Genomic DNA, 25,425 nt, shown 5'->3' on the forward strand with positions numbered 1-25,425 from the left:
AAGGTTGTGGATGTGTCGTTGCCACTAGGGATAAAACATTAATGCTTTGTCTAAGGATATTTGTGTTGATTATATTACGCACCATACTTAATGCAATTGTCTGTTGTTTGCAACTTAATACTGGAAGGGGTGCGGACGCTAACCCGAAGGTGGACTTTTTATGCATAGATGCATGCTGGATAGCGGTCTATGTACTTTGTCGTAATGCCCAATTAAATCTCACACTACTCATCATAATATGTATGTGCATTGTCATGCCATCTTTATTTGTCAATTGCCCAACTGTAATTTGTTCACCCAACAAGCTATTTCTTATTGGAGAGACACCACTAGTGAACTGTGGACCCCGGTCCATTCTTTTACATCGAAGACAATCTACTGCAATACTTGTTCTTACTGTTCTCTGCAAACATCATCATCCACACTATACATCTAATCCTTTGTTACAGCAAGCCGGTGAGATTGACAACCTCACTCTGTCACATTGGGGCAAAGTATTTTGGTTGTGTTGTGCGGGTTCCACGTTGGCGCCGGAATCCCCGGTGTTGCGCCGCACTACACTCCGCCACCATCAACCTTCAACGTGCTTCTTGGCTCCTACTGGTTCGATAAACCTTGGTTTCTTACTGAGGGAAACTTGCCGCTGTACGCATCACACCTTCCTCTTGGGGTTCCCAACGGACGCGTGCTGTACGCGTATCAAGGGTAACGTTGTTTTGCCATCGGCAGTTAACCAGCAAAAGTTGGGCACGTTACTCATTATCCCTTACGCGCGGAAAATATATCGGATGACCTATGAAGACTTGCAGAAAAACTTCGGCAGAGCAAAACGTTCGAGTGGTACAACTTGAGTCTACGCACGGATCGCAAGCATCCGTACCTAGACTCGGGGGCTACTCCCATCGGGAGCGCTGACGCGCACCCGACAGAAGAAGATGATGCTGATTCAAGATGAACAAGAACAATCAAGGAGAAGAACATTAAGAGAAGGCATGCTTTAGTCTCTACCCGAACTATTTTCGGCTAGACACTCGGGGGCTACTGACATGGGCATTATCCTTCGGATAACCGACATTGCCATATCCTGTACAATCTAGTTGGAGGCCCATGAAGGCACTTGAAGGCAAGGCGGACCACTTGGATGGCGCACCAGAAGGTTCCTTGGCGGGCAAGACAAGGAAGGAGCCGAACAAGGAAAGTTTAGATTTAGAACTACTGTAAATCTAGTCGTACTCGGTTAGACCTCTTGAGACCTGGACTCCTATATAAAGGCCAGGAGAGGGGCTGCCGAGGGACACGATCAACCATAGCAATCTTAGCCACCAAAAGTCTAGAGCTAGGTCGCCGCAGCACTTAGCCTCTCGACGAGATCTCAGCCGAACCCTTCGGCACCCCATTGTAACCCAATATCTTCATAATCAAGATCAGACAGGCAGGACGTAAAGGTTTTACCTCATCGAGGGCCCCGAACCTGGGTAAATCGCTCTCCCCGCTTGTCTGTGAACCGATGTCTCGTGTCAGCCTACAAGATTCCATCAACCCTAAGCCCCAATCGAAGGGCATTGCCGAGGAGTACCCTCGACACTAGGAGGCGGAAGCGGCGGCGGCGGCGAAAGAGGAGGATGAGGACGACGAGGACCTCGAGTGGTCCGACGACAGGTCAGACCCGGAGGAGCAGGAGTCACAACAGGGGCGCGATCATCGAGTTCTTCGAGTCGCATAAGAAGTTGCAGGACGACGCCCGTGCCTGCTAGGAGGACAACGCTGAGCGGTGGCGCCACGCCGACGACCTCTCCATCCGGCAGGCACCGGTTGAGGAGGCGGGTCGCGTCTTCTTCGCGGACGAGCGGTGGCAGCTCCTCGAGAACGCGGCGGAACGGTGTGTTCTCGTCACACTACGGAGGGAGAGGCAGCGCGGCGAACGAGCAGCGACGGAGGGGAGGCGACGACGGGGCGGGACCGTCGAACGCACCGCCGAGCAGCCAATAGGCTAGGGTTTAGATGATCCTAGATGTTTTAATTCAAACTTGTAAAATATAATTAAATTTAAATGAGATCCGGTTTTATATCATGTTTCTGAGTTTTTATTCATAAAAATCTATGGGGCAACTGGTTTGGGAGGCGCTGGTGTGGTAGGCCGTTCCCCAAAGAGAGGATGATGTGCCGGACTGTAGGCGCTTCCGGTAGGGCTATGTCGGCGCACCTGCCGGCGCATGTTTGGAAGACTCTAGTGGAGATGCTCTAAAAGTACTTTAAAATATCGTAATTTTATGTTATATTAAATATAAAATATACCACTCCGTTCCAGTCTATATTATTATTTTTTCTGAAAAGTGAAACCAAATTAAAGTTGAACCACCGAGGAGAGTGACTCAGGTCTACCAGTGTCAATCCCGGCCGCCACACCATTCTTCCCCTTGCTCACACGACGGGACTGCCGCCACCATCGCCCTTCTCTTTTCTTCACCAAGCTCCATCGCCCCGAGCATCTCCAATGCCGTTTCTCTCTCCTCCACCAAGTCCGCTCCAGACTGGGCATCCCCACCGCCTCACGGCGCCCACTCCACGCTGCCATCTCCGCGCCGAGATTGGACGCCGCCTCCGGGAAAATCAAGTCCGGCGGCGTCCATGTCGACGCCACGACGGCGATTGCCGGGGTGGCCTCCCATCCTCTCTTTCTCCGCCTCTCACTGCACCGGAGGAAGCCATGGGCCCAGATCCAGGCCCAACACGATATTGGTCCAGGCCAAACCCGATATGGCCCAGGCCCAAGTCAGATTACCGGCCTGCCCACTTCAACCCCACCATCCTTTCGTTCGAAGAGGCAAGGTTGCGCGGGCGCTATATAGCACCGCCTCTTCTTCTCCGTATCCGTCGTCTTCTCCGGTGTGCTGAAAGAAACCTTCCGGCGTCCTAAAACCAGGTTTGTACAACGAGCTCTTCAATCTTTGGTTGGTTTGGCGCATGAGTTCTTGCGGGGTTGATTTGCATTAGCGTAGCTTGTGCAACAGCAGCGAATTTGGTTCAGTACTAGACGCTCTTCTTGGCTGGGAATAGAAATGGTTCTTGATCCTCCACCTCTTTTTCCTCCCTGTGCTGCTCTGCGTCCCGAATTAACAAGAGTTCTTGCGGGATTGATTTGTGGAGTAGAAAAGAGCTCTTCCCATCTTTTCTTGGTTTGATGCGTGAGGTCCTGCTGTGTTAATTCGTGGCGTATCTTGTACAACAGTACCGAATTTGGTTGAATACTAGCTAGACGCTGATTTGGCTAGAGTAGTTCTTGATCCTCATCTTCCTCCCTGTGCTGCTCTGCGTCCCGAATCAACAAGAGTTCTTGCGGGATTGATTTGTGGAGTAGAAAAGAGCTCTTCCCATCTTTTCTTGGTTTGATGCATGAGGTCCTGCTGGGTTAATTCGTGGCGTATCTTGTACAACAGTACCGAATTTGGTTGAATACTAGCTAGACGCTGTTTTGGCTAGAGTAGTTCTTGGTCCTTCTCTTCCTCCCTGTGCTGCTCGATCTGCTCCCCGAAGTTGATTTGTGGAATAGAAACGAGCTCTTTCAATCTTTTCTTGGTTTGATGCATGAGTTCTTGCGGGGTTAATTCGTGGAGTATCTTGTAGGACATTTGCGAATTCGGTTGATTGCTAGTCGCTGTTTTTGGCTAGAATAATGGTTCTTGATCCTCCTCTTCCTTCCTGTGCTTCTCTGCTTCCCCAGGTAGAAGACTTCTTGCGGGGTTGATTTTTGGAGTACCTAATACAACTATGCCAAGAATTGTGGAACTAGTTTCGAATCTAGAATGGTTCTTTGTCACGGATTGTTACTTTCGTCTTTCTCTTCCTGCCTGCCTGTGCTTGTTTGCTTTCCAGAGGAAGATTTGTTCTGTACATTACGATTTAGGGGCACTAAAGCATGATTCCTAGTTTCTTGGCTTGATGAGTTCCTGTTGATTAGCTGCTATATCGATTCTGATTTTGGTGAAATCATGGAGGTTGTTGGCTAAAACGGTTCTTGATCGTGGATATGCTATACAATAGGAGTAGTAGGTTCTAGTGGGTTTTGGTTGGATTTTCGGTGTTCAATTTTTGTAAGTGCAAACTGGGAAATGTATACCATTGTTTCTTACTGGGCTACTCTTGTGCATATTATCAGTTTCTTGTTTTTGAACTTTCCACGATGTTCTCTGTGGTACAGGAAACAGGAAATGGATCGTGAAGAATGTCGGCAGGCGCTACTGACTCGAGTTCTGGGACTTCAGATGCTTAACCGATGGGGTGCAGAAGAAATTGTTCACCGCATCTTCAACGTACTTACACTTGAAAATATCAGGCTGTATGTGAATGCACCGGCTGCAGACATACGCACCCTGATTGTCAGGATGGAGTCTGAGTTGCTGCCCAGGGCTCCATCACCAGGGTCTGAGTTCCCGCCCCCCTCTTGGGCCCCTCAGGGTCAGGCTCTTCCTGCTGATCAAATCGGAACTTCGCAGCTCCCTGGTTCATCAAGCGTCTCAGATGATGGAATGCGTGATTTCCTGGACCCCTCTTGGAACTCCCAGGGTCAGTCAAGCAGCACTTCTGTGGCGGTCCAGTCTGCCCACACTGGTCAAACTGAAACTTCACAGCTCCCTGGCTTCTCAAGTGTCCCAGACGATGGAGTGCGTGATTCTCTGGACCCCTCTTGTTACTCTCAGGCTCAGTCAAGCGGCACTTCTGTGGGGACCCAGTCTGCCCAGGCTGGTCAGCATTCACAATTGTCAAGTGTCCCAGGGTGCTCAAATGTCACTGGATGTCCTCCCAGTAGCTCAAGGCAGTGGCCTGACACCTGCCGCGTCTACATCTCTACACGTGGACTTTGCCCGATGGGTTTAAGTTGTGGTTTCTCTCATGGATTTGGGTCATCAGGAAAATTTGAGATGGAAATCAGGGGAATTCTGCTGCAGATGGGAAGACCAGTTTTCATAGGGGAGGTGCCAAGGTTGTACTTCCTTCTGTACCAAAAGGATCTGCCAGTGGGATCTGTTTTGGATCCTTGGGCCCTACCAATGTTGCTTCGGGCTCTGCATACAGTTTGTTGGATTCCTGACAGGTCTTTTTTATGATCTCATCTCTAATCTGTTTACTTTAGATATATGCTTTTCACTTTGAATTATATTTCTATCATAAATTAGCAATGGCACATCTCTTTTCTTTTTTCTAAACGTTCTGATTATGACAATTCATGCTTCAACGCAGGCCTCGAAATTTTCTAGTCCTGGTGGAACATTCGCAGGCATACCTGAATTACCCTAATCATCTACGTAACTGGGGAGTGTTGGGCCCTAACTTGATTTATATCAGATTCTCTGCTGAAAGCAGATCCATTTGCACAGGATTAAATGTTTCTGAATATTTCAGGTATCGTCTTGTAACTTCAGTGTTGGAAGGCCTTTAAAAGAAGCTCCCAAGTGCTATACCATTATGTTAATATTGTCATGATATTTCTTCCAGCAATTACGGGCCTGTCATGTCTGTGAGCATTCCTCGTGAACGCTCATTTGGTTTTGTGAGATTCCAGTATCCCGAGACAGTAACGCTACTATTATCAGACTGGAACCCTCAGATCCCTCACTTCATCTTGGGAGAACCAGTTCGTGTCTACCGTTATATCCCCAAGCCAGAAGCCAAACTAAAGTAAGGATTGTGTCCTGGTTGTTTTCTTTTGCTTGCTTCAGTGTTGTCCTACTGTATAGTGTGAACTTACATCTGTAATTTCTGTTCGAACAATATCTCATGTATTGTTTCTCATATCCATGTTCAGAATTTTTAGCTATGGTGGAAATGCTGCATGACATGTTTCTAAGTGCTTATGGCTTTCTTTTTAAAACATTTTGAGACTAGTTATTGGATGATTGTTCTTTTGGTGCTTAATTTGGGAGTTGTGAGTAGTTGGAACTATGGTGAAGACCAAGGCTCCCTTTTGTATCATTAGGTGGAGTTGTGAGCTAATCTCCTTTCCAATATCATTATCCATTTAGGGTGCCAGTCCCAGAGCTTGATTTGCACGCTTTGTACTTTTTATATGCTACTTATTTGAATCATATTTGAATAATTTTTGATAGCGCTACACATTAGGCTACTTATTTGAATCTTTATTTGCGCATCTAGGTGCCAACCATATCATCTTTATGTAAACGCCATTGGCGCCTTTTTTCTATCCATGGTTTCTTTTGCAATTTTGGGTGCTAATCCATTCCCTGACTTTTAACTAATTCTATCCATGGCATTAGTTTGTTTTGTTACACTGATTATGCAAGGTTGTACGTTACTCAATATATATTTTTTAACATCACTAGTTTAGGAATAAAGGACATCAATGCTCAAGTCTGGAAGTGTTGCAAATGCAGGAACTCTGCAGGGAACCATGGGCTAGAAAATGGGCGTGCACCAGAAATGGCTCTACCACTAGCTCATAACCAACCTTCTCACTCTCAGATGGAAATCGGTCCTCTAGAAGGTATCCATATGAAATTCCCTATTCTATGGTTGTCCTTGTATTATGTTGCGCATTCGCAGTCCCTTTATTACTAAGCTTGTTTTGTAATTCTTCTAGGTGGAGATGCGACAGGATCATCTTACGGAGATTCAGCAGATCACAGCCAACCTTCTCACTCTCAAGTGGAAATAAATCCTCCAGAAGGTATATATGAAATTTCCCTGGTCTATGGTTGTCCTTGTAGTATGTTGCTTGCACCTTTGCAGTCCTTTTATTGCTAAACATGTTTTGCAATTCTTATAGCTGGACAAGTGCCGAATGGCTTGGAGATAAATCCTGTAGAAGGTATCCATACGAAATTTCCCTAGACTATGGCTGTCCTTGTATTATGTTGCCACCTTCACAGTCCTTTTAGTACTAAGATTGTTTTGTAATTCTTCTAGGTGGACAAGTGGCAGGTGGCTTGGGCGAAGAGGCAGCAGATGAACAGATGTGAGTTTCCCTATTTATGTCAGCATATTCAGCTACCATCTATCAACTTTTAGGATGCTTTATCAAGCTGTTGTTATGCAACCTAAAATGATTGAAGTCAATGCAGCAAGACTGATCTTATAATTGTTGCGACAAAACAAATTATACTGAAACCAAAGCACTTCACATGTCTATCTCCTGTTAGTTAATCTGGTGGCAAAGTTCTGAACCATGTGAGCTTTTTTGCAGTGCTGATGAGATGGTCCCAGCTCTTCCAGGTTTTCCAGATGTCGGTTGTTTCTACAAGCAGACCTGACCAGCCAGCAGAGCAAGTGCAGTCATTAGAAATCCATTCTCCTTCAGATGCTGTTGATTAGATAGATATACTCTACACGACATATTGTAGATTAGATGTGGTATACTTCAGGCGCATGAAAGCTTCAGTAGGTTACGCTGAAGCCATATTATAGTGGATCGCAAGCACTTTTGTGGTTTCCTGTAGATCATATAAACCAACTCCAGATACAGTAACGTCAACATTGGCAATTTTGTACATCCGAAGGAAGCATTTTCCTTGACTGTCTGATTTTGGGGCCATTCCCCTGCTGATACATCTAAGCATCCTTGTAATTCTACTCTACAGAAGAGTATTTTTGGTAGTTAACAGCAAAGCAGAAAAGGTTTGGTGCATGAATATGACACCGAGAGTATAGTCGTATAGGCATACAGATCATACATGCATGTTTCATTTGGGGAAAATAAGGAAGTATCCGAGCTTTGGTTAACTTGAGTACATAATTGGTGTTCTCTTTTTCTTTGAGAGAGAGGGAGTACATTATTATTCTGGTAATGGGAAGAAGTGTGGTAGAACATGGCTGGAGGCATATATGCCTGGAGAAATGCCGAATTTTTTTTTACAGTGTGGAGTCGGGCGGTGCTAGTCTGCTAGGGGGTAGAGTGCCAAGGCCCAAGGAAGCTTCCAGCGGCAGCACGTGACCAAGCGGCCTTTTCCGCTCCCAATCTGTGCCTGTCAACTGCAATGGATGGCTGGAGGAAAGAGCGCACTCAGGTTTGTTCACCTTGATTTTAGATAGACGAAACGCACTTATATTTTTAATAATCTTCTTTTAAAAGGGTTGTGGTGACATTGTCAGACTGCACAAAATTTAGCCAAATATTTATTTGTTTAAGACACTGTCAACATACCCAAAAAAAAATTTCATTCAACACACGAATTGATACATGGTTGGAACAAAATCTGCAGATTTAAAGATCTTCATATAGTCACACCCAGACTTTTTCAGAAAATTTTGGAATATACAAACTCACACAGAAGCACATCAGGCCCTTTGAACAAGACAAATGGTTCCTTCCTCAAGTACTGCAAGTCTGCAACCGTTGATTCCTTAGACGCATGTAAACTCTTGTTCCATTATAACAGATAACAGGCACGGCAGCTTTGGTTCTGCTTTGACAATGATGAACGGTCAGTGCCCTTTGTTCACATGCATTTTATCGCCGTCAAGTGGTACTCCAGCATCCTAGTCTGAGTTTAAGAGCCGATTTCCAGAGTTACATCACAAGTTCCACTATAGTACTCCGGATAAGCTGGTAGAGAAGACGAATACGCACATATATACTTACAGTAATTAAGATAATTTGTAGCGCTTCCCATCAATAACAGTGAAATAGAGGGCGTAGAAACAGCACCAGTACCATAATTTCTATCATTACAACCCTGATGAAGAAAACGTGACTACAGTCTACAGCCATATGTCCGACACAGAAAGCTTCACACTATAGCACTGGGATGGTCAAGCTGCAGTTTTGCTAGACATGATATGTTGCTCAAAACTTGCGGTTAAAATTAGGTAGAATCAAGGTACCAACTCCTTTAAGCAGTAAGCAAAATGTTCGATCCACCATTGCAGATGGTTGCTGTTCTGTCAGAAGGACCATCCATTTGTAGTTCATCAGGAGCTATCAGAAAGGCTTTCCACCGTGTTTAACATAGAGTCGGCAAAAAGATACGTCTATCTTGTCATTGTTGATGTATCTGTATTGTGAACCCACTGATCATTGGGTAACCAGGCCAGCAACCTAGGCCATTTCCTGGAAACAAGTAAATCAATCATCAGAACTCTGAAAAAATAACAACCGAAAGAAATAAAATGTAAAAAAGAAGTGATGTGTAAGATGATCGTCTTACAGCGAGGAGCATGTGATCAAAGTCAACAAAAGTAACCCATCCACTGAAGATTATTATCTACAGTCTTGATGTTAATATTTTCCTTCATACTTAGCAAAAACCTGTCAACAGACGCTCTGTCTAGATGTATGTTAACTTCTCTAAGTTAGTCAAGGTTCATTGCTGGCAAAAATGCTTATCCACAGGCGCGAAGGAGCTTAAGAAGCTTTGTTATAGCTAACAGATTTCAGAAGCAACCCAGATGCTGAAGGTCAAGTTCCTCAGCTATCTACCGCCGTGATGCTAATGGTTTCCTTTCAGTCTTCTCTGCAAAATCTGTCAACAGCAAGCTCTTTCTAAATGTATGGTACTTCTCTAAGCTAGTCCCAGCCCACCGCTGGCAAAAACGCTCATCCGTAAGCACAAAGGAGCTGAGCGGAAATGGACCCTTTGGAGCTTTCTTCAACGAAACAAGGAAACGGTGACGGGGACGAATTCTTTGCTCAAGAGACAAGCTCAAGTACATGGGGTACTTGGTTAAGGACTGAGCCTCATTCTTAAGGTCATTGACCAAATAAAGATACTTCGGTTTGAGATTTTTCTCCAACGACAAAGATAACACCTGAAAAACATGGCAGGATGAGAGACTCTGAAGCGCAACAACAAAAATATAAGGATGAGGAATGATTACATGGATATGGTAATACCTGAGTAAGGCTTGTCAATATTTTGAGAATATCAGAGTTTTTCATGCCAATGCTTCTAAGGAATTTGATTCGAGGCAAGATGCCATCCTCAATGCTGTAGTGAAGCAGTTGTGGGTGCTTTGTGACCATTTTGACAATGCTATCTTTGGGTGCCCCTAGTTCATTTGTGAAAAAGAGAAATCGAGATTTCCATGCATTATCAATTCGCTGCACCAATATTTGGGGGCTTAGCTGCACGACTTTCCCCACGTCGCTCTCCTCAATACCCACTTCCTCAATCAAATACCTTACAGTTGGCTTCAGGGACTGTTCAATACTGTAGGATAAAAACGAAGGGGCTGAAGAAATAATTTGCCCCATCCGTGCATCTGGAACACCAATGCCAGCCAGAAAAGCAACATGAGATTTCAGATTGCTGAGAGTGTATTCCAAAATTTGCGGCTGTCTGACCAGCATCCTCTTGAGATCCTTGCTTTTAACACCGGCACTTAGAAGGAACTCCAGTCTTTCTTCTGCAGAAGCCCGGTTGATTTGAAAGCAAGCCATGTGTCTCTCATAGATGTAAGTAAAATGGGATTCCCTCAGTCCAAATGAGCACAAGTAATCAATAAGTGGCAACCATTTGTCATCAAAGTCATATTCTTCTTGCAGTTTCTGAAACAGACTCCGGGAGATACTTTCATTTTTCAACTGCAACAACAAATCTTTGTTAGCCAGCACACCTTACATACTGAAATATGGACCAGTAGCATGGACATACTGAATCAAATTTAGTAAGTTACCTCTACTTCATTGTTCATGCTTGCAAGATCTAGTAATGTTCTGCCTAATTTTCTCCTTGGCTGGAGGGAATTATAACTTTCTGGACTACCATGTTTGTCACGAGTTTTGGGCCGCCTTCCTTCCCAATTCTCTTTTACCAGTGGTGTTTGTCGTCCTGAAGCATGGACATATAGATTTTGAATACAGGGTACCACTGTTTTTCAGAAATTTCGCATAACTTAAAGATACCTGCTCTCTTGCTGGGAGCGCGAGGGTTGTTTGTATAAAGGACACCAGGATACTCCAAACCTGATAAATCATCCTGAAAAGAGTAATAATGCAATATAACGTAAGATATGCTGCAATAGTGAGTTTTTAATATTTGTCCTATGAGTAGAGACAAACAAAAGCGAGTGTATTTTTTTGAGCTCAAAATTCTGTATAATAGATAATTCTAGCGCAACATCTAAAGATATAATAATATTAGCTGTATGTCAACACCGCATACAGTGTAAAACATCTAAAAAAATCCTATATATTATGGATTTTGATGAACAGTTGTTAATTACAACGGCCATTTAAAATAGTAAAACATGTGAGCATTAATTGTTGTTAGTACAGGAAGGGGGAATCGAACACTTTATATTAGAATATCCTTTTGAAGCGTTTATTGTTTGCAATGTGAGCACGGGAGTGCCGTCTTCAAAGGGAAAAAAAAAAGAGAGTACAAAAGCACCTGATGTAACTGAAACCACGAATAGCTAGATGAGTTTGGTCAATATGCTATGGCTCTCCTAGCAAATCTCGGACCATTTTTCAGGAGGGTTCAACGGTAACAACAAACGCATGATTTCTCGTGCTTTGTCGGCAATAGTAGTCTTTACGAAGGATCAACCAAGTTCTTGCACTAAAAATAAAAATGCCAACCGTGCCACGTTATGCAGTGCTTATGATGTATCAGCTGTGCCACACTACGCGGTACTTATGATGTGATGAAGCGCGGGATACAGAGCCGAAATGGAACACGCAGGGAGACAAACATTCATAGCAAACATCCAAATTGTCCATCCTACAAGAGGCACAAAGGCTATATGTATTCCCTTGAATCTTCAAGAGGCACAAAACCAGCTATTACAGCACGCTATATGCCAGGCAATTTTTCGGTTAAGGTCTCCTGCGACGAGCACATTTGAAATCATAATCAGCTGATGACTAGTATTAGCGCAATTTATTTTGAACCGTTGGTCGACGACTTATTGTACTACTTCTCCCATGATGAATATACCAAACGAGAGCAGAGTTTGCATTTCTCCCATGACTAACTATACCAAGCGCTGACGAATAGTAGTACAACAGGTTGTGCAGCTTAATAATACGATCTGAGGAACGCATAGCTTTCTTACTTCTACCACGAGTAACGAATACACCACCAAGTGAGAGCACAGTTTGCATTTCTGCTATAGCACGAGCCAAGCAGTGAAGATAAAGCCTACTCTGACAAAGAACAAGTTAGCGGCAGTGGGGGAGCTCACCTCGCTCTCTTGGTCGTCCTCGTCGTCCTCCTCCTCCTCTTCGTCGTCGTCGAGGTCGTAGTAGGGGTAGCGGGAGCGCCGGGAGCGGCGGTTGGGCTTGAGGAGGCGCACGTTGGTCTGGAGCGAGAAGGCGGCGGCGAAGCGGGCGCGCTGGGCGGTCGCGGAGGGGAATAGGCGGCAGGGGAGGCCGAGCGCCGCGAACGGCGGCGGCGGCGGCGGCAGCAGCAGCTGCAGCGCCATGTACGGAGGGCTTCGATTATTTGGATTTTTATCTGCGGCGGTGGGGGATGTCGGATTGATTGATTCGGTTGGGGTTTGGATGAGGACGAGGGGAGAATCTTATTACGGCGTACGTGGAGCGGCGGAATCCGGTAGGGGTTTAAGCCTTAAGCCCACTGGGCCGTGCCGGGCTGTGGTAGACCATTCTTTACAGTTTGTGTGAGATGCAATGGGGCCTGTTCGCCTGCACACCTGCACGAGCCGGCCACAGTTTGGTTGATTGGATTGCACAAGGTAAAGAAATGAATCCGGTGTTTGTCATGTGTGTGAGATATGATTCTCAATTTTTTTTTTATGTATGAGAGATTTTCATTTCTTGCATTTGGTTGCCCGCATGAGATCCGATATGATCATATCTACTGAATAGGTGCTCACCATGTATGCCACACGGTCGATTTGATCATATCTACCACCAAACCAACTTACAACAATCAACATATGTGTGCATGCCACCTACTTTTTTTGCGGGTAAGTGTGCATGCTATCTAGTATCTACAGTGTGAAGCATGCATCATTTGGACAAACTGGTAATCACCATACCATTGCACACTGCTAACATAGCTATAAGCATATGCATGAGGGAACAGTACGTGAAAGGATGATAACTAGCATGTGTAAAACTAATCATCTTATCGGTGATCATCCTGTACATGTACGACACATCATAATTGTTTCACCCCTCTTTGAGACAATTCAATCCTTGTTACTCCAGTTGTACAACATGGTTGGAATTAAACGTATAGATCCAACATGTAATGGATAAACTAGCATACAAGCCTCAATCACATTTCCGGACATATCAAACTACCACACATGCATACAAGAATTATCTGCATACACATCTAGTACATAAGCATGAACACAACCTTACAGATCCAAGCCAATAAACTCTAGGGTTTGAGCTTGCTTGCACCAACGGTAGAGAAAATGGTGACAAGAATGTAAACCACAACTCGATAAAAGGGAAAGAACGCCGCTTCCGACGACTACCACCACTCATCGGAGAGGATGTCAGCGCTTACATGCTCATTAGGGAACTTTAAGCCGGTGAGAGCTCGAGGGGTGGTGGGGGATAGTGGAAAACTGAGATGTGAGAGTGTGAGGGGTAGATGAGGGCTCAACTAAACGGAATGCAACCTTATTTCTCCTGCCTACCCCTACGAGTCTAGTTGTTTCGGACGTTCCCAACAAACTTGTTTAGGGACCCAATGTTCTCGACATGTATAGTGTGTACCTATATCGGGGTTTAATGCCACAAATTTTAACAAATGAGTTTACATTGGATGTTGTAAACCCTCTCTTGCCACCTCACATAAATATATATTTCCATTTGTGAAATAATGGAGAGAATTTACGTCCCCACCAAGTTTTCATTCACCTAGAGGGTTAATTATGTGTAATCCTGGTCTTCTCTTCTAGACGTGGTAGCCGATATGCTCCACCACCCATTTCATAAATCAATGAAAAACAACACATATTCATCATGACAACGACAAGACCCTAGCGCAACAATAACATCCTTCTTCCCAACAAGCAAACACCCACACATTTGAAATCAGCACATTTCCAAAGGACCATCGCAATTCACTTGTGTTAAAGGTCCTACAGAGTGCAAAACATAATGGGAACATATGGTCCTCCCCTCCCCTCATTGATGCTCAATAACCTTCTCATCAATTTTCAAATTCCGTCCTAATATCGTAGGGGTTAGCTATCATTTTAAATAGAACATTGTCGTCCACAAGCCAAACGGCCGCCATTATAACTAAGGACGTCAATGGGACAGATCTGGCCAGGCAAAGCAAATTCATAGCCATGACCATATCAATCAGTATGCTTGTGCTGCGGCCGTGGAGGTATCCATGGACATTTTTTCCCATATTTATACCATCCGGATATCCAGGTACCCATGGAGCTACTTCCCAAATGAACATTACATAAATATATACATCAACTAAGGGCAGCGGAGCCGGATCGGTAGAGGGTTGAGGTTGCTAAGGAGGTAGAGGGTTGGGGGAGGGCCGCAAACCGTGCTCGCGTTGCCTTCTAATCAAGGAGGAGGTGGGTGAGAGAGAGAGAGCACCTCCAGTGACATCATCGGGTAGCCGTCTCACCGACACCGTTGTGTGCATGCATGCATGCGAGGAGGGGATAGGCCGAGGGTCAAAGGAAGATGCGTCTAGAGAGAAACAAAGAGGCTAGGGTTAGTAAGATTGCAAGTGTTGCCTCTTTGAGAAAGTTGGGACGTGGACTGAGGAGTGAGGAGGGAGTAGGCAACATGTCGTGGTACCCGCCCCATGAAATCCATGTACACAACCATCAACCCATACCCACGTCCAACGAGCCGGACATCAGTAGACACTAGGATTCGTGAATAAAATTGGCATCCTCCCTCTACGCGCCAAGAGAGATGGGCATGGAATGTCAAGATTACCGCCGTACGACGGCACCATCGAGCCGCCATTGCTTATCGATGTCGATGATATATGCCTCTCGCAGACGTGCGGAAATGGACATGTTAGTGTTGTGGGTGTGGGTGGGTGTGGGTGGGTGTGGGTGTGTGGGGTGGTGGTGGTGTGGTGGTGGTGCTGTTGTTTGGGTGGTGATGTATCTCTTCCAAACAACCAAATCAGGGACAACAGCCACGCCCACCGGGCTCTGCCCTCTGGACGAAGTCTAGCAGCAAGGATACTATGTGAGCATTGATTTCGACCTTAGCTGTTGATCGCTGACAGCCCCACACCGCGTCACGGCTGACACGCACGCCCGCAGGCCGCCCACGGTCCATCCGGCCGCACCGCACGCCTCGACCGAAATAAAGGCCGACCGACCACCCAGCGCCTTCAGTCTCGCTCTCGCACGCCCGTCGCCATCTCCCAAATTCCTCAGCACCAGGGCCCTCCACTCCTCTGATCCACACCGCCGCGTCCCGGTTGTCGGCCACCCGCCGACGATCCCACCGCCGCCTCCATGGTTAGTTAGCACGCCTCCTCCTCCCCCTCCCCTTCTCCCGTCCTCTGCCCTTGCCTAGTCGCTTCTGCTGCTAGAGGAATCTGCGTTTCTCGACGTTACTCGTTGGAGCGGCGTCGGTGCAGATCCGGCGTGCCGCTCGACCGTGGCCCCTTTCAGGAGGCCGGCTCCGTATGTTTCCATCCCCGATCGGCTGAATCCAGGGTTTAGCTTTGGCTTTCCCTAGACAGCACCTGACTGCTAATGGATATACTAGTATTGTATTATGTCGGTAGATTCTCTTGTGTGTTTTTTTACGGAAGAACATTCGTTCTAGAAGGATCTAGCTTTTTAAAAGGCTGTGCGCTTTTTGCAGGATACTCTTTTCTACCTAGTACTATCTCTTTTATATGCTTGCCGTCCTGGCATAGATTTCATCAAAAGCAGACAAAGAAATCTTGGCCCTGTGTCTTTGTTAAAACTTTGAATAAAGTGAAAACACGAGTTCTCCTTTTAGATCTATGCATATCCATATGTAGTTAGTGTTATACGATGTTGATGACATCTTGTAGTTCTATTCATCCTTAGTTTTTTGTAGTTACTGCAACACTTGATGCGTTCTCATGAGTGTTAACGTTATCTTTATTGCCGCCTTGCAAAATTTCAAGCTTAGACTTCAGAATACCTGTAAACCAGGGAGGGGTCAAATTGTACGTATTATAATGACTGATCTATGCCTATTCTGGATGAGTTTACGCATTATCATTACCTGTGTAAAAGATGTCAAGCGGTGGCGACTGTCGATTCACCTCCTTGCCCCCGCCTGATGTGAACCGTTAGATCTGTCGCAGACCGCCGAGAGGATCATCTTGTTTGCTGCCAAAGTTGGAATATAATTACTCGTAAGTGCCACTAATAATATATAAATAGCGGTCGATGACTAGATGAGGGTGTCACGTAGGCTACGGCGGCTCTATATTGGGCAGTCCAATCGGTATTATCTGTAAGTGTCCGAAACGTGACGTTTGTGCATTTAGGAATCTCAAAAAAGAAAAAAAAAAACAAGAACCAGAAATTTTGACAGCCTTTTTTGTCGGATAACCATCTTATTTGGTCAATGACATCGAGCAATTCTATTATGGATTCCTTTTCTCACTTGATGCTTACCTCTACAGAATATTTTGCCACGTCTACGGAGTATTAATTGGCATGTTATTAGCTCGCATATGGCATACTATGTCGGCTTCTAATAAATATTGTACTTCAATTTTAGTTGGTTTATTATTTAGGACTCTTGTATTTTGAGTTAATTGTTGCATATAAAATCTAACAATTAGGAACTGGTGTTAATTAGGGTTTACCAAACTTGCCGAAATAGGTTCCGAGTCGGTATCAGTTAGCTCGTCATGGCATGGTAGGGGCTTACCTTGATTACTCTTCCTGAACAGCTAAAAGTTCAGTTGTTTTAAATTACTGGCATTGAGTTTGGAATTAGATAATGTTTTACATAGTGTTATATATAGTTTAACATACCATTCTTAATGTTATTGCCTTCTGTGTCTTGAAACTATTTAACATCATTATGGATGCTATTTCATTGATACATTATATAAGTTCAGTTCTTATAGTTTTAACTTTATATTGATGTTCTGTTGCATTTCTGTTTCTTTTCTACAGACTACCTCGAGACGTGTGGCTGATCGGAAGATTGCACGGTTTGAGAAGAATATCACCAAGAGGGGCTCTGTTCCTGAGACGGTCAAGAAAGGAAATGATTATCCTGTTGCACCTATTGTGCTCGGATTTTTTGTCTTCGTTGTTGTTGGGTCATGTAAGTTTCTGCATTTGTGATGTTTCAGTACCACCCAAAACAGCTCTGAACTTTTTTCTTCTTCTAAATATCTTAACAAATGAAAATGCAATTCCTGAAGTTCTTATTCATAGCAAACTATCATGTTTGTTCTTTTATTTTCACAGAGCTCGTATGTTTTATTTCCAAAATTGGATTGCTATAAACTGCTATCTTTGTCGAGAACAGAACTTGTAATTGTGTGCTAAACTGTTATCTTTGCACAGAACCGAACTGGTAATATTAAAGAAGTATGATAGTAGTGAGGTATTGGTAGTTATAATTTACACCATTAATTTGTTTTCAAATTTTTGTTGAATACTTGGTGTATTTCGTTATATCTTTTTTTATTAGTGTATCCTTAAAAAAAGTTAGAAGCTGTAATCTGCTGGATTGGTTGCAATATGGTTTGATATTTACTAAGATGGGTTGTTGACAACTAATACTACCACACAATGCATTCACTACTCTAATCTGATGCCAGGCAATATTTTTTCAATAAAATATGCAACCTTGGATTCACATTTAAGAACTATGGAAATATAAAAACGGTCCAATGATGGCTTCTGTCACTCAAGTTTATGCTCATATATGTTCCAGATGGATAGAAACGATCTCTTTGTAAAATTTTCGCCCTGCGAATGAAAAACCTTGCAGCTATACATGGGTCTTCATCATAATATTAGCAGCAATTTCAAATTCTTTTGCTGTATTTGTTTTTCATGAACTGACTGTCCTCCCGACTCTCCTCTGCATGCAGCTCTCTTCCAGATCATCAGGACAGCATCAAGCGGTGGCATCTTCTGAGGAAAATGGTCGTCCGCTTATAGTTATCATGAACAGGGTTGTCATATGCAGTCGTTTACCAGTTCAAAGTCGGAACTGAACGAGATAGCTGGTACTCTTATGATGTTGGTATCTTATACCATTGTACTGGGTGGAGTTTAAGTTACATGGAGGTCATACCATTGTACTGTTAATCTGTGTTGCTCGGTTGGAAACATTCCATTTTATACCCGGTTATAATTTACTTTAGATTCCTGCGCGTCCATTTAGTTTTAGTTGGTTCCTGGCTTTCTTCTGCATTCTATTTTTCCAAAATTACTTCTTCTGCATTCTATTTTTCCAAAATTACTATGGGCCATACGGCGCTGTCCTTTGTCGCGCATTCCTATTTCCCCAAAATCATCCAAGTAGAGGATATCTTGGGCACTTTCTTCACGTATGCTGGAAGCGTAGGACTCTGCCAAAGTATGCAGATCAAGCACGGTGCATACATGTCATGCGGGGGACTCCAGTGAACATGAGAAGATCAATCCCCAGCGCAGCGGCAAAGTTGTTTATGGCAAATCGCAATGGTATCCTTTTTAAGTCTTCCTTTTGAAGTAGTGCGTATAGGGTAGTACTCCGTGTATGATATTATCTCTGACCTGGTCTTATTGCAACGGACGTTCTCAGGTCATAGTACTACTTGCTCTAGGTTGTTCCCTGGTAATTCGGCTAGCCGTTACAGTCAACCACTTGGGAGAGAGTCTCTTGGGCGTGTGATGCTTGCTTTCAGGAGGAGTTCGTTGGATGGTTACTGCAACCGCGTCACTCACTCAGACGGAGAACAACCCATGGAGATGACAAGGTGGACATGAGACAGGTTGGAACTCTGCCTTCCTAAATCCTTGCCGTGTAGTTCATCACCTTCTCAAGAAGGCGCCACGAAAGGGATCAACCATATGTGATGTCCAAAGGTCGATTCGCGTGCAGAGATTTACCTTGCGCAAATGAAGAGGATTGTAGCTGAGAGATAATTTGTCGTGCTTGATCCAGGTACATATTTCCCTTCTGAAATGCTGTCTGAACTATCTTCTTCAGAATTAAGATTGTTCATGCGCTTCTCCCCAAAATTCATGCCTCTCCTTTTTTTGCATCCATCTTATTCCGGTTTGTAGAAAAATGGCAGCCAGCATTCGCCTCTCTTTCTTTGGATCCAGTTCGTTGTGAAAATTGACTTTTTTCTGAAGCAGTAGATATAATACACACTGATACCCCTATTGTGTTTAGGGATGGCAATGGGTACCCATGACCCGCGTACCCGCCGGGTAAAAACCCAATAGAAGTACGGGTATGGGATAAAATATTACCCATGGGTTTGTAAATGGGAAAATATCATACCCATCGGGTAGGATGGGTACGGGTGTGGGATCGTAGAACCCATACCCACGTACCCATGTACCCATCTAAATTTCACAAGTAGGTAGCTGTAATATTCTAAAGTACTTAATTTTCCTCCTAATCACGCCTTCACATGGCTAGGTTGAACCTCACGCTTTCCGGTCTCACAATTGCTGGTAGGTTAGTGAGGATTACTACCCTATTTAGGAACACTTCACCTCATGTCATGTTTTTTGATCAATTTGATGTGTTATAAGAGCGGATATTTTTACGCGCGGGTACCCATTTACCCTGTCGGGTCACGGGTATGGGAAAAACTTGCACCCATTGACGGGTATGGGTACGGGTGATGGGTAAGATTGAAGGTGACGGGTACGGGTATAGGATGGCTCTACCCGTACCCATACCCTGCGGGTGCCATCCCTAATTGTGTTCAGAACTTGAGATGGCATCCACGCAGCGCGCTAAAACGAGCTGTTCGATTAACAATTCCCACGCCGATCACGCCTCTCATGTCCTTGACCTGACGTTCTTACGTGATCTCACGATCGATGTGCAGAGTACCAGTCAAAAGGATCGCCGGAGCCGGCCTGATTCTCCCGGACATGGCGAAGGCCACGAGGCGCCCGGTGTCTGTGAACAAGTATGCGGTTGCGACGGCCGTGCTCTCGACTGCCGCGCCTCTCTTCTTGGGCTACGGTGAGGACTAACTCCCACGAATGCAAGTGTATACGGATCCGTGATATCAAATGCCACTCTTGTTCAGTTTGTAAGTTCGTGTCAATGATGCAGACCTGGCAATGGTGAGCAGCACGGCCGTGCTGGCGGAGGCCGACCTGAAGCTCCTGGCGTGCACCGTCGTGGTCTCCTCCCTCACGGGCGCGCTCGCCGCCGTGGGGGCGCAGCGCCTCATCGGCGACCGCCGGACCGCGCTCCTCTCCGCCTCGCTGCTCTGCGCGGGCGCGCTCGCCAGGGGCCTCGCCGTCGACCTCGCGGCGTTCACGTGCGGCATCTTCGTCAACGGCGTGGGCATGGGCCTGGCGCTCATGATCGTGCCGGCCTACGCCGTGGAGCTCAGCCCGTCCTCGCTGCGGGGCGCCCTCTCCTCCCACCCGGACGGCCTCGTGTACCTCGGCTGCATCCTCGGCTCCCTCTGCTACTCCACGGGGCTGCTGAGACTCCCGGCGCACCTCGCCTGGCGAGTGACCGTGGCCTCCGGCACGGCCATTCCGGCCTTGCTTGGCTGCGCCGTGCTTCTCATGCCGGAGTCGCCTCGCTGGCTCGTGGCCAACGACCAGGTGGCCGAGGCCCGGCGCGTGCTCTCCAGGACGTCCGCCACGCTGGAGGAGGCCGAGCTCCGCCTGCTCGAGATCAAAGCCGAGCTCGGCACGACGCACGACGTCTGCGAAGAAGCGGTGAAGACGTCGGGGACGCGTAGCCGGTGGAAGGAGGAGCGCGCGATATGGCGGGAGTTGGCGGCGAGGCCGACGGAGCCGCTCCGCCGCGCCGTCGTGAGCGCGCTGGTCGCCAAGGTCTTCCAGCAGGCGTCCGGCATCGGGTCCATGTCCCAGTACGTGCAGCGCGCGTTCCGCGACGTCGGGGTCGCGTCGGGGCGGCAGATGCCCAGAGCGCTCGTGGCGTTCGGGCTCGTCGTCGTCGGGTCTTTCTCAGTATCGCTCGTCCTCGTGGAGCTCGGCTTGCTACTGGTCACCGCGCTCGCGGGCGGCTGCACCAGGCGCGCGCCGTCACACTCTCCGCTCCACCGCAGCGGCATGATGATGAGCCGGCGGCAGGAGCAGCTGAAGCGGTCGAGGGGCATGTCCGCGACCATGCTGTTCTCGCTGATGGCGCTGGTGTGGATCGCGCTCGGGCCTGTGCATTGGGCGGACGCGTCGTCGTTGTCCCGCGGCGGCGGCTGCTGCCCGCGGTGGCTGAGGGCGGCGGCGGCCGCGGTGAACAGAGCGGTCAGCGCGGCGATCTTGTCGAGCTTCGCGTGGGTGTACGGTGCCACCTCCGTCACGGTGCAGGGGAGCTTGCTCGTTTGCTCCGCCGTCGGCGTGCTCGTGTGGTTGTTCTTCTGTGCGTGCCTACTCGGCGCGAAGAGGAGAAGGTGATCGTGATCGTGTCAGCTTCATTCTCAATAACACGTCGTGTCCCCTCGTGTCAAATAGGTCGGGACCCGGCCGGAGGGGAGATTATAAAATGTTGTCTGCTCGCTATTACAAATCAGAAAGTCAACTTTTGTACAGCACTCCTAGAGAAAATTGTGAACAAAAGTAATATGCGTGCATGCTGACCTCGAGCTCGAGGCATCAACGAGATCTTTGAAATGTACTACTTCCTCCTTCCCATTTGATTCAGCGACATGTTTTAGAGTTTCAGATGGTAAAACCTGTACAGAATATTGAGACGGTGTGTAATGGCCGAATGTTGAGATGGCAGAGACCAAGCAATAACCAAGTTAAAATCAATTTCAATGCGGCGTTTGTCGTCCAAGAAACGGGAGAGGGAGCTTGGGTTTTGTCGCACACTCTGATACGGATGTGGTCATCGCAGCAGCTTCTGGGAGGTTAAAGAATCCAAGGGATGCTTTACAGGCTGAAGCTTGTGTCGTGGCTTCGGAAGGAGCAGCCGCGCTTGGTTCAAATCGGGTGGTTTTTGAGTCTTATTTCACATATTTTAATTTCTGCGTTGTTGGGAAAGAACTATGATGTTTCTGCTATCGGAGTTCTGTTGAAGGAAATCCGTAGTATATGTATAGGCTCGTTTGAGTCTTTTACGTTTCATTTTGTTCCTCGTGAATGTAATAGGTGGCTCATTCCCAGTCCCAATTTGGCCTGCACACTCATACCACTTGTGTTGGTTGGGAGGGTGATGCACCTGATTTTGTATCTTCTTTAGTTGCCAGCGATTTGGTTAATGGAATCTATTTTTCACTTTAAAAAAATAGGCGTATTAACTTTTTTAATATAGATATATCTATACCTAAGATGTATTTATATATATCCGTATCTACACAAAATCAAGACACCTATTTTTAGATGGAAGGAGTAAAAGAAATACTCTTATCCCAAAAATACTAGACCTACAGACTACTTTTTATGGACGGAATTTACATACGGACGTTGTGGCAGTTAGTTGGTGCATATCCTTATTTCCTCAGCGATTCTAGGGCCTCAAATCTTTCACTGCTTTCAACGTAGTTAAATTTCCGTAACTATCTACTCATACGTATAGCATTGTTGCTCTTATCCCGTGCACGGGATGTCCCATGCACAAGGACACCGTCTATTTGCATCAAGATTCGAAATAGCGCTCTCTCGCTCCTGTTTGTGGGAAGGGGACCACCTATGAATAGCATGCAAGAAACGGACGAGGTGTTTCTAGTCCCGGGCTCAACTGCACACGTTTTTTGGACCGTCCATTCTTGTAGGGATGTGTGCCTGCAGGCACAGGAAATGTCAGATACATCGCTCATAAAAGGGGAGAAACAACACGATACGCGTAAGTTACGACCGGCTACAGTGGAGCAGGGAGAGAGATAGAGTGGAGCAGGGAGAGAGATAGACGTTAACGGGATTGATCTGTTCGGGTGGTACAGGTGAGCAGTGATGATGGACCCGTGGTACAGAATCTGGATTCTTAGTGGGGGCGGGGTCCTGTCACCTGTGGTCGGTTTTCTGCGTAGATGGAATCTGAGCGAGAGGGGCACGTTCCCCTAGCTTCGGGAGGCAGAGGAGGCGATCTGGAGGACCCCGTGGAGGGAAAGCAATTGGACTTTCCTCTGAATCCAGTAGCTGGATATGTTGATGTGCGGTTCAATTTTGCTATGCTGCGGTTTCAGAGAGATGTTCTGGAGCTAATGGAGCTTGTCTTACGATTCTGCGGGAGGGTATCGGTGTACGGAGGCGAGAGAGCTTGGCCCCCATGGAACTGGAAAGGATGGTGCAACGTGCAAACGGCGAGGGATCCGCTGTCGTGGATTGTGGCGGCAGCAAAGTAACACTGGGTCTGCAGATTTGAGTGGAGCTGAAACAAGCGTTTTCATCCTCCTCCAAGAGCGGTCAGGCGTGCCCAGAATTTGCCATGGCAGGCTTCCATCTAACCTTGGTCGACTCTGTCAAATCCATCCTCAACGAGCTGCTCTTTCTCCGATCTGTCCAGGTGCAGGAGACTATCACAGAACACTTCAGCTCAAGCTCCAGCCTTGGAGCGGACCCCAACACCCAAGGCACCACCAGGCAGCTAGCGGAAGGCCTCCCAGACCGTCGGCAACTCCGGCTTTGCCGGCCGGCTACCGGCGCTCACAAGCGGCCCAATTTTTTTTCGACCTGTGGCCAAACTTACCGGCTGAGAATAAGATAGTACGGCCGACGAGCACTTGAGAGTCCTTACTAGACAGCTGAAGTGATTGGCAACGACAGGGACCAAGAAAGAGATAAACTGGGTGAGATATGTTACGCTGACGGCGTGAGAGACGGCATCTCCTCTCTCCGACATTTATTTCTTGGCAGACATGAGCCATGCCACTGTACCAAATGCCACACAACTATCTCAGATACAAAGATAAATACAGGGATCTGCGTGATGCGATTGGTCATGGTTCCAGGAGTAGCTACGCTCGGGATCAGATGAGCATTTCCCGCAAGAAACTTACTATTTAACCTGGCACCACCTACCTCTAACTCTTCTCTTGTTCCATACTTTTTCACTGAATTCTAAATTTTATATGTATTATATCTTTTAAATTAAATATCAGATTCATAATTCAAATACATTTTTTGTGTTCCAAATGACGAGGTCTTAAAAACAAGACCAATTTTGAATATATTCTGACAAGTTTCAAATTTTGATTTTGAAACATGATACTCTATGATACCTAGTGAAAAACAACGAGTTCTATCAAGTTTCACTATGTTCCATACCTCAAAATAAACCTGCTTTTATAAAATTCTATCAATTTTCATGGAGTTTCATAAGCCTCAAAATTAAAATTTATTATAAAAATTAATAGAATTAGATATATATAATTTTCCACAAACACAAAAATATTAAAAACCTGAATATCGAAACGTAATAAAACATCACGATCGACTTTGATACCCAATTGAACTGATTTAAACATGACTATGCACAAGAAATCTCTTCGCTAGGAATACAATGAATTCTAGTTTAGTTTTCATTTACTTACTAACTAACATAAATAAAGATCAAAAGACATTGAAACATATTGTTTCAAAAAATAATTGCACTATATTTCATTAAGTTTTTCAAAGTTTCATAAGTCGATTTTCAAATATTTCAGCTCGGTATTGTTCTGAAGCTGACTTCACGAGGAATCCACATATTCAAACGGTGTTCCAATTGAAATTTTAGTTTAAAAGCTATAGAAATTTCAGTTTTTCAAACTAATACTAATGAAAGAGAAAAAGCTAAAAGATTCTATGAAAAGTAAAGATAGAGAATGCAGGACATGCAAAAAGTGAAAGAGATAGAGAGTGTGGGACATATGCCGCTCTCAATATACTAGGGGTTCTTTAAAATGTACATAACTGCCAGCACAGATCTTGAAATACAAATGGACGCTCACATAAGCCGATGACACCAACATATGTAGATTTGAATTTTCGCGCTTTTGTAGGATTTCACTGAGGAATGAAGGAGAGTATATTTCAAAAACCTTGGTTATACGATACTTCACTTGAAGAGGAAGATTTTGTCCCTGGCCATTTTAGAAGAGGAGTGGATTTGCAATTTAGAAGATCTTTGTGGGGATAAGGAAACTATGGAGTGTAATGCTTTTGTTAGATAAAAACTTGAGTTCTTTCTTTTATTGATCATTTTTTTCTTAAAAAAAAGCTTTAGGCCTCAATGTATTGATATAATGAAGAGTTTATTTAAAATCCCAAAGATGAACTAAACAAACACAATACAACGCCACACCCTAGTAGCTAGGACCGAATGGGGGTAGCGTCCCAAGGCTTGCTACCCATGCCTTGACCCAAAGTCTAGCCTTAGCCTTGATTGTGGCCGGTGGGTTTTTG

The 25,425-nt window shown here is 45.6% G+C and overlaps 5 protein-coding genes across 5 annotated transcripts; 4 read left to right on the forward strand and 1 right to left on the reverse strand.

Moving 5' to 3' along the window:
* Nucleotides 1-2,788: 2,788 nt before the first annotated feature.
* LOC124673631 lies at nucleotides 2,789-5,414 on the forward strand. The gene is made up of 4 exons (XM_047209675.1): nucleotides 2,789-2,923; nucleotides 4,199-5,092; nucleotides 5,239-5,303; nucleotides 5,401-5,414. Exons 2-4 carry the CDS (start codon nucleotides 4,209-4,211, stop codon nucleotides 5,412-5,414), a joined length of 963 nt encoding a protein of 320 aa, XP_047065631.1. The 5' UTR covers nucleotides 2,789-2,923; nucleotides 4,199-4,208.
* Nucleotides 5,390-7,587, forward strand: LOC124678925. Its single transcript, XM_047214780.1, has 6 exons — nucleotides 5,390-5,676; nucleotides 6,390-6,499; nucleotides 6,596-6,682; nucleotides 6,782-6,823; nucleotides 6,922-6,970; nucleotides 7,199-7,587. Exons 1-6 carry the CDS (start codon nucleotides 5,510-5,512, stop codon nucleotides 7,263-7,265), a joined length of 522 nt encoding a protein of 173 aa, XP_047070736.1. The 5' UTR covers nucleotides 5,390-5,509; the 3' UTR covers nucleotides 7,266-7,587.
* A 971-nt stretch (nucleotides 7,588-8,558) lies between these two features.
* On the reverse strand, nucleotides 8,559-12,378 carry LOC124673632 (transcription termination factor MTERF9, chloroplastic-like). The gene is made up of 6 exons (XM_047209676.1): nucleotides 12,139-12,378; nucleotides 10,856-10,928; nucleotides 10,627-10,781; nucleotides 9,845-10,534; nucleotides 9,159-9,759; nucleotides 8,559-9,061 (listed from the first exon to the last, which is right to left on the reverse strand). Exons 1-5 carry the CDS (start codon nucleotides 12,376-12,378, stop codon nucleotides 9,427-9,429), a joined length of 1,491 nt encoding a protein of 496 aa, XP_047065632.1. The 3' UTR covers nucleotides 8,559-9,061; nucleotides 9,159-9,426.
* Nucleotides 12,379-15,271: 2,893 nt separating this feature from the next.
* LOC124677567 (probable stress-associated endoplasmic reticulum protein) lies at nucleotides 15,272-18,250 on the forward strand. Its single transcript, XM_047213546.1, has 3 exons — nucleotides 15,272-15,390; nucleotides 17,044-17,197; nucleotides 17,976-18,250. Exons 1-3 carry the CDS (start codon nucleotides 15,388-15,390, stop codon nucleotides 18,020-18,022), a joined length of 204 nt encoding a protein of 67 aa, XP_047069502.1. The 5' UTR covers nucleotides 15,272-15,387; the 3' UTR covers nucleotides 18,023-18,250.
* Nucleotides 18,251-19,986: 1,736 nt separating this feature from the next.
* LOC124674087 (polyol transporter 5-like) lies at nucleotides 19,987-21,495 on the forward strand. Its single transcript, XM_047210121.1, has 2 exons — nucleotides 19,987-20,080; nucleotides 20,174-21,495. The coding sequence occupies exons 1-2, from the start codon at nucleotides 19,987-19,989 to the stop codon at nucleotides 21,493-21,495; spliced, it is 1,416 nt and encodes a 471-aa protein (XP_047066077.1).
* Nucleotides 21,496-25,425: the final 3,930 nt, after the last annotated feature.

Source organism: Lolium rigidum, chromosome 7 (genome assembly GCF_022539505.1).
Source record: "Lolium rigidum isolate FL_2022 chromosome 7, APGP_CSIRO_Lrig_0.1, whole genome shotgun sequence".
In the NCBI taxonomy this organism is placed as follows: domain Eukaryota; kingdom Viridiplantae; phylum Streptophyta; class Magnoliopsida; order Poales; family Poaceae; genus Lolium; species Lolium rigidum.